At 38.0% G+C, this 18,165-nt stretch overlaps 1 protein-coding gene across 1 annotated transcript in view; it reads right to left on the bottom strand.

Moving 5' to 3' along the window:
* The window catches only part of alpha-Man-Ia (alpha-Mannosidase class I a), a 62,698-nt gene extending 55,078 nt beyond the window's left edge, over positions 1-7,620 (bottom strand). Inside the window, exon 1 of the mRNA XM_089107894.1 lies at positions 7,055-7,620. Within this exon, the coding sequence (XP_088964020.1) occupies positions 7,055-7,615 (561 nt within the window). The 5' untranslated portion in view covers positions 7,616-7,620. The remainder of the gene's footprint in view (positions 1-7,054) is intronic.
* Positions 7,621-18,165: the final 10,545 nt, after the last annotated feature.

Here is an 18,165-nt window from a genome sequence, read left to right as displayed (position 1 = left end):
CTAGATCAATAACATTGTCCCCGTTAGAATTCAATGCGCATGTGCAACCTTCGACCCCCCCCCCGAGTTATTACACATAGAAACAACAAATAAATCGATCTTGGAAAAAGAGGTCATTGACCCCATTAACCACGTGTTCTCCCTAGGGACTCTATGACCATATTGTTTCATAAGTCCCCACGCTCGTGAATCAATAATTCACCCATCGATTATGTAGATCAAGTTCACGGAAATTCACTTCCCCTTCGATTACGCACTCAATTTCTCGGAAATTCACTTCCCCCTCGAGTCCTAGATCAATAACACTGTCCCCGTTAGAATTCAATGCGCATGTGCAACCTTCGCCCCGGAGCTATTACACATAGAAACATCAAATAAATCGACCTTGGAAAAAGAGGTCATTGACCCCATTACGCAATCTTTCTCCCTAGGGACTCTATGACCATATATGGTGTACTGATCGGACATACGTTCTTTTGATAACCGAATTTTGTACTGATCGCGCTGGTACCCCCTCCTCTACTGGCGTGTACACAGATAGAGGGGTCTCTGGGCCACTGCTCCCCTAAAAGTCAAGAATTTTACGAGGTTCACATTATTTCTAATGACTTCCATCTAGTTCACCTGCTTTTGCACTTCTATCAACCTTTTGATCTCTCCACAAAATGTCGGACACATATCCCTTATTAAAAACCAATATCCTAGCCCCTTCCCCAATAGTATTTTTTTTAGTATCGGGGCAGATTACCTGGTACGAGGACATAGAAGACAGTCATTTGATAATGCGATGACAAAGATAAAAGGTAGTTAAATGAACTCATTACTTACTTGTTCTCTTTAAATCCTTTAAGATTCGGGAATTTTTCGCAACAATTGGAATGGCTCATAGAGATAAATTTGCGCCTGTGAGGGGCCCTTCGCCACTTCAGAAAAGTGCATGCATTTATTAAACAAAATTCAGCTCCGGCTTTATAACTTATGCTTTTTCAGGTTCTCACTTCGGCCTCAAAACATAAGACATGGTATTTGTTTGGCCCGCTATTTCCCCCTTTTTCCAAAACGATCCACCGGTCCAATCTTCTGGACGAGGGATATACCCCCCTTTCACCTGTGTAGCGATGTAAATTTGTTCCTGGAACTACGTCCTGAAACCCACTTGTCCACCAAAAATTTGAGTTTTGCATGATAATTGTAGATTTTTCGGCCAAACACAATGGTCAGTGGTGTCAATTGGGGAGTGAGTGGCAAATGCCCCTATACTTTGATAATTATCGTTTTTCGGGGTATTTTTATTGAAAAATGCCTCTTTGGCTATTTTTATTGAAAAGAAATTGAACAGAAATCAACAAACCTGTCCCGCCCCCTAAATTTCTAAAAACAACCCCCCCCCTTATTGTAATAATGACTGGTCTGACTGAGCACAATAGGTCTGAGCCAGGGACGTACGCAGGGGGGGGGCTCCGGGCCCGGCCCCCCCCCCGAAATCTCACGATTTTTTTCAATTTCCCATAATTTTCTGATTTTTCTGACAGAATAATGCGTTTGAAGGATTTCCCCCCCCCCCCCCCGAAACAAATTCCTGCGTACGTGCCTGGTCTGAGCACAATAGGTTGCTTCAATAAACTTGCAAGCGGAGAAATAGCAGCAATTTAAAGGGAATCTCTTATGTGTATTTAAACTTGTATTTAAATAATTTGATTCATTTTTGTAGCAACCGAATATATTGCACTGCACCTGCATTAATTATATAATAAAAACAAGTTTGAAAATGCTACATATTTGAAGAGACTATTCGAAAAAGGGACTAATTTAAATGCCTCATATACTATAGAAATCTTGCAAACATGTCACAAATATGACCACATGATGAAATTGAAAGTCGAAACGAAAGTGGGATTAGACCTTGGTCTTGAACCTTCTCCCTTCCACTGATCCTTTCTGAGGAAAAGCCTAGAGCATGTTTGGCTGCAAATTCGTACAAATCAATCACTAAGCAGACAATGGGAAATCTCGTACATTTTTAGAAGCTTTATACCCAAGGGCGCATCCAGGATTTTTCGGGAGGAGTGGGGTTAAAAAAAAAACCTTTAAAAACGTATCAAAAGTTTGTTTATATGCATTTTGTTACGTTTTTTATGAGTCAGACGAAAATTTTGGGGGAGGGGGATCAAACCCTGTTCCTCCTCATCTGGATACGGCATTGTTCATAACAGAAACTGAGAAACTTAGACTGACCATAAAAATTCAGTGAGCAAAGAGTGACGTTTACCAAAAGCGTAAATTTGAAAACAATATATGCATAAAAAGAATATATTTTATATGCTGATTCCAAATATGTAAAATTAATTAGGTTTTATAATATCTACAGTGGCGTAGCTAGGGCAAGGGGTGCACTTGTCCCCAGACGCAACATTAGTTAGGGATTTATTTAAATAACATATATCTACACACACCACACACATATGTGTGTGTGTGTATAATGCGTATTTCATGAAAGATATACCCACTTACGCTGCTACGGGGGAGGGGGGGGGGAACTGGCATTGAAAAAAGAACACTGAAAAACCTACTTATGCCTCTGGTCACATATCAAAAATAAGGTGAGAACCCCCATGAGGAGTGCGAATTGGTGAAATTACACCATAAAATTCAACAGGTCTGGCAACATATTAATGGACTTTTCAGCCCTCTTCATGCAAAATTCGGAATTTAGTGCAAAATTCGGAAAAATTTTTTGCACTTTAGTGCAAAATTCGGAATTTTTTGCACTTCATGCAAAATTCGGAATTTAGTTGTTTTTTTTCTGAGATTGGTAGTCATGGAAGCGCGCTCAATGTTTTTCTTCTGTCTTTTTTTTACTACAGGTGATCGTATCAAATAGGTGTTAGTAGACCATCAAGGGAGGTTCCTTCAAACAGAATATTCAATTTCGTGTCTTTTTAAACAAAAAAAGAGATAGATCCACAGCAAAGTGCCCTTTTAAGCCAAAAACACCAGTTCTGACCGGAATAAGTTAAAAGTAGAACTAATATCGAACGACAGTTCTGATACAGCTAATCGGTTTAGAACTGTCAAAAAGCTATTCGTAAAAACACCCAGTGGCAGTGCCGGATGTGCTGAGCGTCAGCACATTTATCATGAAATTTATACGTATATGCAGTCCCCACGACAAAACAGTCTCTAGAGATGGCTATTTGTAAGCTCATCCATTCATTTTTACATCCATTTGGAGTTCATTCATTTGAAGGGGTGCCAATTGGAGACGGAACAATTACCCATCTAGGTTTTAAAAAATCTGTTTTGGTATTTTCTTCAGAAAAACTGAAGGAAAAAAAATGTCCCACCCCTAGATTTTGAAAATTCCTTTTTTATATTTTCATTAAAACAAAATTTTATCGTTGCTCCCCTCATTTTCGTGAACTGGCGCCCGTCTTCATTTATGTACAGTATTATACAGTTGCAATACTGAACATCCATTTTCAACTAAGTGGGTCTTTTTTTGTGAGAAGGGGGGGGGGGGGGAATTAAAAATGTTAAAATACTGGGTGTAAATTTTTCAAATTTCCATAAAAAGTATTTACGGTCGATTTCAAGTTAGGAGACGAGGAGAATTTATCCAATATTTATTCCCCACTTGGAGGGATACACTTGAGCGACCTTCTCCAATGCTAACCACAATCTTAAAACAATATTTTAGATGATTAATTAAAAAAACTTTTTCCACAAAATAAGTTTTTCAAAGAAAAGTAAAGAACTCCATTAAACCAAAAATTAGCAAAAATGAAATCAAATAATGTACCAAGCGTGAAGCTACCACAAATCAGGATTGATAAATAAATGAAACCCAAAACGAACAGAAATTACAAAAATAACCGAGTCAAACTCAAAACGAGTTGGGCCAAAAAGTTGGGCTCAAAACCCCTATGCCTTCCCAAGGCCAGAACATAATTTGCACTTTACTGAAACAAATATAAATGTTTTTACTTTTATAACTTTAAAAAATCAAATAATCTTAACATTTTGATTACTAAATATCAGTATATGTATATTAAACTGACAATGCACATTCATTTGAATTTTTTACAGTAAAGTGTAAATTATGTTCTGGCCTTAATTACTCTCCACTCACTTTCGACTATTAAAAAGGGCAATTTCAATTTCCAATCAAATGAACTCTTTTTGAAATTTCTATAGCAACTTTCTATATAAACTTTATATGCCCCCAGGGCATAACTTACAACCCTTGCACTGAGGGCTCTGATGGGGTTATCATCCTAAAAGACCTAACGTCCAGAACTTTCAAATATGTTGAAAAAAATAGATACCTCAAAATTTTAACAGTGTGTGTTTGGGGGAATAATGGACATGAAAGGGGGTTTAGTTATCCTCCAATCACTTTCGACCATTAAAAGGGCAATATTCCTTTACATTTTAAGTTGAATGGGCCTGTTGGATAAATTTACAGCATCGCTTTCTATAAAAACCCGGTCAGAGCCCAGTGCATAACTTATAATCCTTTCACTGTGGGTTGTGGGGGGGATGTATTGCCATCCCTAAAGACCTAATTTCCAAAACTTTCAACTACGTTGAATAAAATGGCAAGGGCGGATCCAGGATTTTTTTTCGGGGGGGGGGGGTTACTAATTTTGACTCAGTTTTCGACTAATTCTACTGATTTTTACCTAGGTCTTACTAATTTTCGACTTATTTTCGACTCGATCAAAATTTTCGGGGGGGGGGGGGGGGTTCAAACCGAGTAACCCCCCCTGGATACGGCCTTGTAAAATGGCTATCTAAACATTTTGATTGGATGTGTTTGGGGAAAAGGTGGGCATGAGAGGGGGGTCAATTGCCCTCAATTCACTTTCGACTATTAAACATGTGTTTATCTCAATTATGAACAAAATGGCTATCTCAAAATTTGGTTGGATGTATTTGGGGGAATGATGGGCGTGGGGGGGGCTAGTTGCCCTCCAGTCACATTCGACTATTAAAAAGGGCAATAGCCTTTTGATTTTCAAATCGAATGAGCCTTTTTTGAAGTTTCTATGACAACGCTTGCTATAAAAACCTTATATGCCCCCAGAGCATAACTTAAAACCCTTGCCCCGAGGGCTGTGGGGGGGGGTGTCCTCCTCAAAATATATTTTCTATCTGGAAATCAACTACGCTGAACAAAATGGCTATCTCAAAATTTTTATTGGATATGTTTGGAGGAATGATGCGCGTGGGGGGAGGGGCTAGTTGCACTCCAATCACTTTCGACAATTAAAAAGGGCATTAGCCCTTTGAATTTCCAATCGAATGAGCCTTTTTAAGTTTCTACGACGACACCTTCTATAAAAACCTTATATGCCCCCAGGGCACAACTTAAAACTCTTTCCCTGAGGGTTGTGGGGGAGTGTCCTCCTCAAAAAGATATTTTCTATCTGGAAATCAACTATGCTGAAAAAAATTGCTATCTCAAAATTTTGATTGAATGTGTTTGGGGGAATGATGGGCGTGGGCGGGGGGGCTAGTTGCACTACAATCACTTTCAACTATTAAAAAGGGCACAAGCCACTCTAATTTCCAATTGAATGAGCCCTTTCCGAAGTTTCTGCAACAATTTTTTCGATACAAAGTGCTTTGTTCCAAAGGAAAAAATAATAAATGATCCATTCAACCGGCATTGTCCTTATTTACCCTTAAAACACAACTGAACTTCCTTATTTTTAGGATTGTGAGAGAGTTCCCTTTTCATAAACATATTTTATGTGTGGATGTCACATACGTTGAACAAAATGTTTATCTCAAAATTTTGATTGGATGTGTTTCTGAGAATGATGGGCATGGGGGGGGCAAGTTGTCCTCCAATCACTTTCGCCTATTAAAAAGGGTACTAGCCACTCCAATTTCCAATCGAATGAGCCCTTTTCGAAGTTTCTACGACAATTCCTTCGATACGAAGTCCCCAGGTATGGAGCAAAAAAATGATGGGCGTGGGGGGGGGGGGGCTAGTTGCCCTCCAATCACTTTCGACTATTAAAAAGGGCATTAGCCCTTTGAATTTCCAATCGAATGATCCTTTTTTGAAGTTTCTACGATAACACCTATAAAAACCTTACATGCCCCCAGGGCATAACTTAAAACTTTTGCCCCGAGGGTTGTGGGGGAGTGTCCTCCTAAAAAATATATTTTCTATCTGGAAATCAACTACGCTGAACAAAATGGCTATCTCATAATTTTGATTGGATGTGTTTGGGGGAATGTTGGGCGTGGAGGGGGGGCTAGTTGCCCTCCAATCACTTTCGACTATTAAGAAGGGCACTAGAACTCTCAATTTCCAATCGAATGAGCCCTTTTCGAAGTTTCTACGACTACTTTTTCGATACGAAGTGCCCGGGTATGGAGAAGAAAACGAAGAAGAAAAAAAAATAATACATTGTGCCCACATCGTTCTTTAATTAGGCAGCGCTATCGCGCTGCCCATGAAAGAGCATAAGACTTAGACGAAACAACTGTGACTCATTGGTCACAGATGTGAGGTCGCACACGTAACAATGTCTATCGATTTGGACACAAGTCCTCTAAGGTACAACAAAAGTTCAAGCAGCTAATCCCTACCAAATTTAAATGAGATCCCATAGACCATTCTTATAAATGCGGAAGACAAGATTGCTGGCAACCATTACTCCAAAAATTATATCTACATCCTCTTGAATTTTAGCCCTTTCCTAACAAGAGGTCCAATTCACCAAAATCTACTCCCCCTCGCTACGAAAAAAGAATGCGTTTTTCCCTACATGTCAGGCTCATCTGATTTCGTTTACATAAGTACACACAGTCGAAATCTAAAAGGCTGGAACTCTAGAAAGAAGTGAAGACTTCCACTCTGGAAATTAAGTAAGTGGTTTGTCATGCATTAGTAAGCCCATTTCTGCTCTCTTCCCTCCAAAAATGTGGTAAGCTATTTACAACTTGTACGTTAGCTTTTTCTCGAGTCTGCATTTGTACCTAAAATCAAAGTTAAAGAAAAACAAGAAATAGAAATAAATAACAAAAGGTAAATTACTTGTTTTACTGTATCTCTTTTCTTCCTGACATCATCCTCATTATCTTCTCCGCCACTTGTAATAACAACTGATTTATCTATGTTATCAACATCACTATCAGGCCTAAGTTCATGACCTCTATGTTTTATTACAGGAGCTTCACCATCCGGCGCCTTGTCCTGTACCTTAGGTTTCTCAAGTATAGCTTCAGAAGCATCTATCTTTTTCTTCAGACGCTCTTTGTCACTTAGTAAATGAGGATCGGGTTCATCCATTTGTCCATGTTTATTAATCCCACCCCAATGTACTAATTCTGCTTTGTCTGGATTATCACCCACAATTTCATTTGCACTGGATGGCTGAGGTATCAATATGTCTGGAGCAGCATTCTGTACATGAACATAGACTTGATACACTTTATCAGCTGAACTACTCCGTAAATCAGGAATGAGGAAAATTGTTGTTATAGAAAATACTATCACAGTTAGGACAAGAATCAAAAATATGTATCTCTCTTTTAGTTTAATAGTCCTCCTTGAGGGAAAGGCCAGTCCAGCAATACGTCCCATTTTAGCAGCCATAAAAGATGTACTATAAAAATAAAAGTAATAAGCCCCTGAAAATTTTATCATTACCAAACTACTAACGTATCAATTTGCCTATGGTTAGGAAAATTGTTCATTAAAATGGCTCTTGACAAGTATATCAATTTACGTTGAGCCAATATGTGCCATGAAGGCCAACAGGAGCGATAACTGAGATGGGAAGGGGAATTACCCCCAGTCCCAGATTTTGACAAAGACATTTTTCAGTATTTTCATTGAAAAATGTATCTCTTTGGTATTTTCTATAAAAAACAATTTGAAAAATCACCAAAATCATCCACCCTTATAAGACAAAAGAGATAAAAATCTCGAAAAAAAAACAAACGAACAAAAGAATGAGTCTATTGCCAGCCAGCCATAAAACACAGAAGAAAATAAAAGAAAATAAAAAAACAAGAAAATAAAAGACAACAATCAGGACGGACATTTCAACTGTATCAAACTAGGCGTCCTCAACGTTAAGAAAAGAAACAATCTGAAACATAACCATTTAAAAGAAAAAAGTGATAAAATAAAAACAATAAAACCAAAGAGATCAAAGCAAATTATATACAAATGCTGCTCCATGATCAACACAGCATAGAAAATGTAGTTTGCAAAAACCCTTGTGAATACACCCGGGGCGGATCCAGGGGGGAGCGAGGGGGGCGCGCGCCCCCCTAATGTCGTCTAAAGTAGTGTAATTCACTTAATTAACGCAAGTTTGCGTTAATTAAACTTGCTTCTAACGCAAGTTTATCGGATCAACCTATTTTGCCCCCCCCCCCTAAAAAAACTGGATCCGCCCCTAAAACACACAGAAGCAACTGAATAAAAATAATAAGAAAATGAACCGAATCATAGAGATTGAACATAATTTTTCTCGAGATTTATCTCTCTTTGTATTGTCATGGTATACCCGTCTGGCTTTAGCTCTTTTATTAACCACCCCAGATTTTGAAACATACATTTTGCTCCCTTGCATACATTTCATGAAGTGGCACCCTTGAACGGGCTTGGACCTGCCTAATAAAATAAAAATCACAATTCACGTTTTGTGAAAAGAAAAAGGACTTATATTACGGTAGCAATCAACAGATCATCCTATTATTTGTGTGGCGTTCGAATTACTTTGGATTAGCTGATTAAGGATGCCAGAGTACGGTGGTGAATAACAAAGCAGGTTCCGCGGACCACCGGGCCAGCCGTCAATTGCTGATTACCAATGCTGCCGTGGGCCTGCCCACTGAAAGATAAGTTGATTTTTTTTTTCTTTTTTGGTTTTTCTCGTAGTAGCGAAGAAATGTCAAAATTCCAACAGTTCCAGCTTGCGTTAGCGAATTTCAAAAGATTCCCGCTATGGCCCGTAAGAATTATCCAAGTTTCAAAGGATAAAAAAGGAATATTCAACTACTTAGTTTTTGCGTATGGAGATCACACAGAGTCGCGCCTAACCGAGAATAGTCTCATCTCGTTTGAGGACAATTACCGCGAAGCATCTACAAAAACTGATAAAAATGTTGGAAGTGCGTTTAAAGAGGTTAACCAAAACCCGGACATTTATAAGATGGATTCCAAAACTTTCGCATCACTGAGAGCAGTTTCTTCTGGACCATCTACCGCGGATTTGCCAGTTAAAATAGTCGCAACTGAGGACTAAATCGCTAAAACAAAAGAATCAATGATGAGCGCGATTACTAAGCAAGTTCAAGATAAATGCGGAAACGACCAAACTCTGAAAACTTCTGTTGAGACTATCGTGAGTGAAATATACTCGTCAGTGTCGCTTGAGTTTAATCCGAAGCTAGAGCAAATGTTGGTATCAGTAAAGAATATCAAAGGACTGATTGAAAATTTAGTGAACCGTATTGCAAAATTAGAAGTGAAAATTGATGATTATGAGCAAGAAAAACAGCTTGGAACTCTAGTTTTTCATGGTATTAAGCAGCAGCCGGGTGTTGACTTGAAGTCAACCATTCTGAATATAGCCTCGCAAAAGCTAGGGCTTCCCGGTATCTCTGATTGTGATTTTGCTATGGTTTACAGGTCGAAATTGAATAATCCAGGGTCGGCAAACGATTAAGTTGCACCAGTGTTCGTGAGATTTTCTACCTGTGAGACGGCCCGTAGAGTGTTTGCGATTAAACAAAATTGGCTGGTTCGAAAATCTTTTTGTCTGAGTCTCTAACCAAGCGCCGTCGCGATATCCTGAGTGCCGCGAGAGACAAGTTTGGCGTGAAAAATGTATGGTCAGATCGGGGCCAGGTTCTCGCAATGCTTCCGGGTGAGCGAGCTGCTCGTCGAATTAACTCGCTTTCAGATTGCGTTTAGTTTGTTGTTTATGAGTAGTTTGGTAGTGTTTATCTTGTCAAGATGTTCTATATTACTCTTTATTTATATTTTTATTTTGTTGTTTATTTTTTGATTTCTTATGAGTATAAATATCACCCCGTTTGAGCGCGGAAAAGGGATGAATTATAGGATTGTTTTTTGCGTAAGTTGATATGAGTAGTAGTTTAAGTGGAAGATTGAGTGATTTGCAAAATAATCCGTTTAATGTTGATGATTATTTGTTGACGGATATTGGAAATGATGGGTCGCAAATTAGTTTTCGTCCATCTCTTGATAGTAAATATCGTCAGTTATCAACTTTGGAGGAGTTAGGCCGGTCTGGATTTCATGCATGTACATGGAATTGTCATTTAACGTCTTCTTACCATGAGATTTTTGATTTTATTTCCCGATCTAATAATTTACATATAATGGCATTATGTGAAACATTTTTGGGTCATGATACTGTTCTTTCGTCGTTTAATTTTCCAGGTTATGAACTGATTGCTCGAAGTCGAACGTCAATGGGACGTGGAGGCCTGGCTTTCATTGTCCGACAGGATTTGAATTGGAAAATTAGAAAGGATTTGGACATTTGGAAGGAGAGTAAGATAGAAACCCTTAGTATAGAAATTCAGTTTGAAAATCGAGCTTGTATTTTTACTGTTGTATATAAGCCACCAAGTGCATCATTTGAAGAGTTTGCTGAAGGATTTGAATGTCTTGCTGCAAAGGTAAATAGATCTAGTCAAGAGTTTATATGTATGGGAGACTTTAATTTTGATTTGTTAAATGTACGTGGACCAAATTTGGATTTTTTGAGCCTGATGATGTCAAATGATTTATACCCGACCGTGAGCACTCCAACGAGAATCACGGATCATTCGGAAACGCTCATCGATAATGTGTTTGTGTCTTCAGCAATACTAAGTAAAGGGTACTGCTCTGTTGTTATAAGCCCAGCCTCCGACCATCTTCCGGTTGTATTGCATTTGAATTTTGAAGTGAAGAAAAATAACAGAAAGAATAAAATACCAATGCGTGAACTGAAGCCAGTTAATCTGAAAAAATTTGAAGAACAAATTAGTGTTATTAACTGGGAAACAGTACTGAATGAAGATCATCCGTCGGAAGCATTTGAAAAGTTTAACCAAATAGTGTCGAATGTTTAGGATAGGACGTGTCCGCTTAAAGAAACAAACCCCAGAAAGAATAAACCAAGAAAACCATGGTGTGATGATGAGCTGCTGAATCTATTTAATATGAAAAATCAGGCGTGTGAGGAGCATCTGAATCATCCGCAGAATAATGAGCTCCATGTGATGTATAAAGAGCTAAGGAATAGGGCAAATGCCCTAAGAAGAAAAAAAGAAGGCATATTTTACAAATGTATTTGAAGAAAGTAAAGGTAACCCCAAAGCAACATGGCAAGTTGTGAATGATCTTCTAAAAGGTCCTATGAAGCCATCGGAGCCAAAAATTGTGCTAAATAATAGGACCTTGGAAGAAACTGAGGAAATCTGCAACGCATTTGGACAATATTTCCCTGAAATTGGCTGCAAGATTCAAGAAGAAGCAAGGAGCTCCCATGTTTTCGAATCAAGCAGTTTTGTTGATGAGCGAGGAAGAGGTTTCGAAATGCATTTCCAGCCTTGTACTGAAGAGGAGGTACGCAGAATTGTTAGCACGATTAAGTCAAACAGTGCAGGAGTTGATGGAATGAACCTCAGAACGCTCAAGTCGGTTCTGGTTTATTTGCTTCCTGTCCTTGTATACCTTATCAATATTTCTATGGAAAAGGGGATGTTTCCGAGTGCGCTTAAAATAGCTAAAGTTGTACCGTTGCACAAAGGTGGAGTCAAAACTGATATATCTAATTGGAGACCAATATCAATTCTCCCGATTTATTCAAAAGTTTATGAAAAGATTGTTCATCACCGGCTTTACGAGTATCTGATGAAAATTGGTATTTTACATGATGGTCAATTTGGCTTCCGGAAAGGACATTAGACGATGCAGGCAGTCCAGCATCTTCTGGAAAATATTAACTCAGCACTTGAGAATGGCGAGCAGTGCATGGGCGTTTTTATTGATTTTAGAAAGGCTTTAGACACTGTTGATTTTAAGATTTTATTAGAAAGGCTGTGCTATTTAGGCATAAAGGGTAGTGTTTTAAATTGGTTTGAATCGTATTTAAGTGAACAGAAGCTACGAGTGACTTTGAGTAACAAATCTTCTCAGCCGTTTCCCATAAAGTGTGGTGTTCCACAGGGCTCAGTTCTTGGTCCTCTCCTGTACCTGACATTTGTAGACACAATGAGATTCTACATTCCCGGAGCTTCAGTTACTTCGTTTGCTGACGACACGGCTTTAGTGATTGCAGCAAAGTCGCTGCAAGAGCTCTTGTTCAAGGCTAATAAGGCGCTGGATGGCCTACATGAATTTGTTTGTGCTAGCCTACTTAGCGTCAATGCATCAAAAACTAATTTTATGATGTTTACAAGGACTGGTTCTGCTCCCACTCTCCCTGGTGTCATTATTTACAATGGCCTACCGCTATCACAAGTCGAAGAGATCCGATATCTGGGATTCATCCTGGATCAAAACTTGAGTTGGAGAAAACACTGCGACATCAAAGCATGCAAGCTGGCGCGAGGCCTTGGAGTTCTGAACCGTTTTCAAAATTTTTTACCTTTAAGAATTCTGCTTTTATTGTATTTTTCCATAATAGCACCTTATATAAATTATGGTTGTTTGATTTGGGCGAGTAATTTTAGTTGCAATTTTAGAAGAGTTCAAGTTCTGCAGAATAAGGCTATAAGGTTGATTGGAAGGTATGATCGTGGTATTGATAGCACTGAATCACTTTTTAGAAAGTTTAAAATTTTAAATGTTGGTGAAATAAGGGATTATCAAATTGGAGTTTTTGTATTTCAGTGTCTGAATGGTTTTGCACCGGATTTTTTTATGAATATTTTTAAGCCTAATTCGTTTTATCACGATTATTCAACTAGGAGTGCGGATAGTCTTGCAACTTAGCTACGGAACACAACGAGAGCGAGTCAAGTGACCAGACACATGGGCCCGTCAGTTTGGAATTCGTTCCCAGTTTCTGTTCGTCAAGCTGAAATTGTGCCGCAACTTAAAACACTTATTAAAAATCATTTCTTTTCAGGAATTTGGTAGTTTTAATGGTTCGAGAGATGGCTTTTTTTTTTTTTTTGTAGATATTTTATTTTTATTTTTTTTTTTTTTATATTTTGTGCCATTATATATTTATCATTATTTTCTGTTATTATTATTGTTTTCCCCTTTTTTCATTTTAATTGGTTTGATGATTTGGCATGCATGATATCCAACCGGTCGCTTTTTCAAGCATCTTCTTGCTTTAGTGCGACTTGTTGTCACATTGAGTTGTTTTTTGTTAATAAAAATGTATGAACCTGAACCTGAACCTCATAAAATACTAATACAAACTTGTACAAATTACCACCTTAGGTACTAAATGCTACCTCTTGTGCACTTAGCATGCCTCATTATAATTTTGAAGCCATGCCGAAATCATTTTACAATCTAGAGACATTTTTTGAAACTTTAATAAAATCAAACAACTATATTTTTTGAAAGGTACATTTCTTAATGTCAGCACATCATGAATTAAAACTATCATTGGAAAATCAAACTAGACAATTTATTCTTCTTTTAATAACTCTTATAAAAATTATGTAAATTTCAAGGGGTCATCCACTTTCCACCACCTTTTGTACATCTCGGAGCGCCACGTGTGCCACACAGTTCCACCACGCATGGCACATTTTCACCTGGCTTGGCATAGTCCCTACAACGCTTGGTAGTGACGTCACTTACTTAAAACAAACGGAAATCGTTATGTACATTAGAGGGGTTGCCCCTTCCTGAATCCCTCGCTTTTTACGCTAAAGTTTGACTTTTTGTCCCAATTCTTTAAAAGCGACTTCTGAAGCACAAAGCCGTTTAATTAGAATAATAAGTTTTTTTAAAAGTTCAAAAAAAAAAAATTAGCGTACAGAGCGAGGTGCTGAGAATCGGGCAACCCCCTCATGTAGGCAATAATTTCTGTTCGCTTTAAGTTTTGATATTGCCTTACTTTCAGTTGAGAAAAAACTTGTTTTTTTATTTAGTTTCTAATCGTTTTTTTAAATAATGCAAGGAAATCTGGCCCTGTCTCCACGGAGAAATCCCCCTCCCCACGAAATATTCTCTAGAGTCTAGACAATTCAATCTTGGTGAGAATTTACCGCGGACAATTACCCTTAACAGCTCCATGCGTAAAATTGCGACGGAAAAGAGAAAGCAACCCCAGTGTATAATTTCTCCTGACAAATTCACCCCCCGAAAACTTCCCTCCCCATGGAAAATTCCCCCTTGGAAATACCCCCAGCAGAAACCCCCCCCACCCGAAAATGAATACATACTTCCCAATAACAAATACTATGCGTAAAGAAGGGCAATTTTTTAACTTGAAAACCTTTCCCCTGGGGCTGTGGTGGGAGGGGTCATGTTATATCCAAAGGCATAGTTATTGGGCCTTCAACTATGATGAACAAAATGGTTATCTTAGAATTTTGATCGGACGATTTTGGAAAAAGGGGGCGGGGGATGGGGCCTAGTTGCCCCCCAATCGTTTTGGCCACTTAAAAAAGGCCACAAGAGCTTTTAGTTTCCGTTCGAATGAGCCAGGACCACTGGGTCGATACGATCACCCCTGAAAGAAAAAAAAAGGCATTTGTGATCTTTCTTCTGGCAAAAAAATACAAAATTCCGCATTTTTGCAGATAGGAGCTTGAAACCTCTACAGTGGTGTTTTCTGATACGCTGAATATGATGCTGTGATTTTCATTAAGATTCTTTGATTTTTAGGGGCTGTTTCCCCCTTTTTTTCGAAAATCAGGCACATTTTCTCAGGCTCGTAGCCTTGAATCGATAAGAGTAAACTTAATGAAACTTATATTTCTGAAATTAGCATAATTTTTTTGACATATCAATTGGTATCAAAATTCCGTTTTTTAGTTTCGGCTACAATTGAGCCGGGTCGCTCCTTACTTGCAGTTCGTTACCACGAACTGTTTCATCAGAAACAAACATGCCTGTTTATCCTATCTCAGATATTACAAACAACCTTTGTTAACTTATGGAAACAGAATTATTAGCTAAAAAATTTCCTTCTAAAAATATTTGTAAAAGACCTTATTGGGCAAGGAATTTACGAATGAGGTTTTCAAAATTCAAATGAAGTAAAACTGTAAATAAAGCAAGTCTTCCCAAGTTTTTTTTGAAATGATGAAATCATCAAGTTTTATTTTTAATAATTATATTTTTTTCATATCCTAAACTCAAAATCAATCAACAATTTGAATTTTCAGACAGTTTTACAATTAATTGTCAGCAATTATCTAAAAAAATAATTTCCTGTCATCAGTGGTGTCATTTGGGGGCGTAGGGGGCAGTTAACTCCCCCCCCCTCCAATAATTTGGATAAAAAATAATTAGGACAACAGCCTTTTTGTTTTTTTAATGAAAAAAAAACCAAAGTGCACTTTTTGGGTGCCATATGGCACTTTATGATTGCCTAATTAAGTCAAATTTTTAAAGAGGAATTAGATATAAAAACTAGTTTATAAATGAGCCCATAATTAGCTCTCAATGATGTCCTTGTGTCCGACCCAGCCTTTCCATTCCAAAAATGTCACCCAAATTGCACTTTTATTGTACCATGTGGCACTTCTGACGGCCTTGTCGAGTCTAATATAAAAAAAGATAAGACGTAAGAACTGGCTTTATGAGTCCGTAAACAGATCTCCATATTTCCAGTGCCTCAATAGCGACGAACAAAAATGAGAGGACATAACCCTCCTGCCATGAAAAAAATGACCTTTTCTTGTTGTTCAATGGTTGTAATTTTCCTGTATGAGGTTTCAACAATGGCAATTTAAAGGGTGTACTGTTTGATTTGATAAGACGTCAGTTTCAAATCACATGCAACTGAATGATGCTATGCACGGGGCTGTTGGAATAGTGCGTAGATCAACTGCGAGATTTAGTCCCCTATGGGGGGCGCGGGAGTTAAAGGAAGTGGAAGGGGGATACGTACTTTATTATTAGCGATAAAGCTGGCAAAAAGCCGAACTTATTAAACTCCCCATCACCCTCCTGAAAGCTTGTTTACAGTGCACTGCTGTCGTGTACAGCAACTCATGCTGACAGCCTTAGTAAAAGCTGAGTCCACTAGTTAATTTATGTATGTTTGATGTGAGTGCATTGTTAATTTATACATTTTGTAATGATTTTAAATTTAACTGAATAACGTGTTTGCTAAATAGTAACTTTTCTTCGTTATCGCTTGAAGAAAAATGTCCTATGGAAGACTTAGGCAATGAACTGACTATCTTTGCGGTTTAACCATTTGGCACATTCCCCCCCCCTCAGGTGAAAGAGCGCATGCACATGTTCTGTAAGTTATTAATTCAAAATAAGCGCGTCCATAGGCTCAGGGATGTAATATGGCCAAACTTTCGGTTCCATAACCAGTTCTGTAAGAACCAGCATTGTACAGCTCTCAACTTTGATGTGTTTTATAATGTTATTAAAAATACCATTTGTATCAATTTATTTGGCTATAACGGGTTATAAAACCCACTAAGAACAGAGCTCCTTGCTTTATTTCTTTTGCTTAGTAACAACTTTATACAGGCAACAGAAAGTGGAACAAGATAAAGAAGGTACTGCAAATCGATTTGGTGCCCATCAGCGTCTTCTTATAGTAACACAATAACAGAAAGTGAAGAAAATCTTAACAGTCAAAGCAGCTCAACTTTGACCAAATTAATTAACGAACGTGACCCAATTAATCAACCAGCCTTATATCCAAAGGCATAGTTATTGGCCCTTTAAACTATGATGAAAAAAATGGCTATCTAAAATTTGGATCGGACGATTTTGGAAAAAAATTGCTGGGGAGGGGGCCTAGTTGTCCTCCGGTCTTTTTGGTCACTTAAAAAGAGCACTAGAACTTTTGACTCTTGTTCGAATGAGCTCTCTCCCTATATTCTAGGTCCACCAGGTCGATACGGTCACCCCTGGAGAAAAAAATAAACACGCATCCATGATCTTTCTTCCAGCAAAAAATTGAAAATTCCACATTTTTCCAGATAGGCGTTTGAAACCTCTGAAAAATCTGACACGCTGAATCTGATGGTGTTATTTTCATTAAGATTCTTTGATTTTTAGGGAGTGTTTCCCCCTGTTTGTAAAATCAGGCAAATTTTATCAGGCTCGTAGCCTTAAATGTGTAACACTAAACTTAATGAAACTTATATATTTGGAATCAGTATAATTAAGCCAATTCTTTTGATATATTTATCAGTATCAAAATTCAACTTTTTCGAGTTTCGGTTACTATTAAGCCGCGTCGCTCCTCACTTACAGTCCGTTACCACGAACTGTTTGAAAAAACTTTATTTTCCCTTAGACTAACCGGAAAAAATTCAGATAAGAGTCCTCAGAATTTTCAGACATCTTTAAAACATAATTAGGTTTGTGTTTTTCAAAAGTTTTCCTCACCTCTCCCCAACAGGTGGTTTTAAAAGGGGGGGGGGATTGAGAAGGCACTCGCACTAGGCGCATTAATTTTAGGGGCATAGATTTGAAATAAATAATCTAACATTTATAATCATTTTGTAGTTTTTGATATTTTATATTTATTAAAATAAAGTAGAGGTCATAGTTGGCAGTAAGGTACTTACTTACTGTAATACTTATATAATAATACTTAATACTTATTGTAAGTATAAGCAAACTGAAGAGACTAGAACTGCCACTGTTTTCTCCTGAAGGATAGCCCATGCTCATTGACTATCTGGATGTGGACCTTTCTTGCCCCCCCCCTTTATAAAAATTCTGGAGCTAGTCTTCTGCCTTAATGACAGCAGAAACATGCCTTATAGCCAAATAGCTGTTATTAAAATTCCATCCCAGCCCAACCCCCTCCACCTTAACATGGCCAGATATACTTCTAGGCTTAACACATAAGTTTTTTTTTCTTTCTTTTGGATATATAGCATAATGAATCAGCTTGCAAAATAAGTCAGCAAAAAGTGTGAAAGACGCCATATTTCTGCCATTTACAACGATGATTAGAGAACTTTGATGATATACTCATCATTATTTTTAGACTGCTG

The sequence above is a fragment of the Artemia sp. Qi Xiang Cuo genome, chromosome 2 (genome assembly GCF_049724085.1).
Source record: "Artemia sp. Qi Xiang Cuo chromosome 2, ASM4972408v1, whole genome shotgun sequence".
Lineage (NCBI taxonomy): Eukaryota > Metazoa > Arthropoda > Branchiopoda > Anostraca > Artemiidae > Artemia > Artemia sp. Qi Xiang Cuo.
Note: the sequence above shows the minus strand (reverse complement) of the source record. Positions and strands in the feature narration are given on the sequence as shown.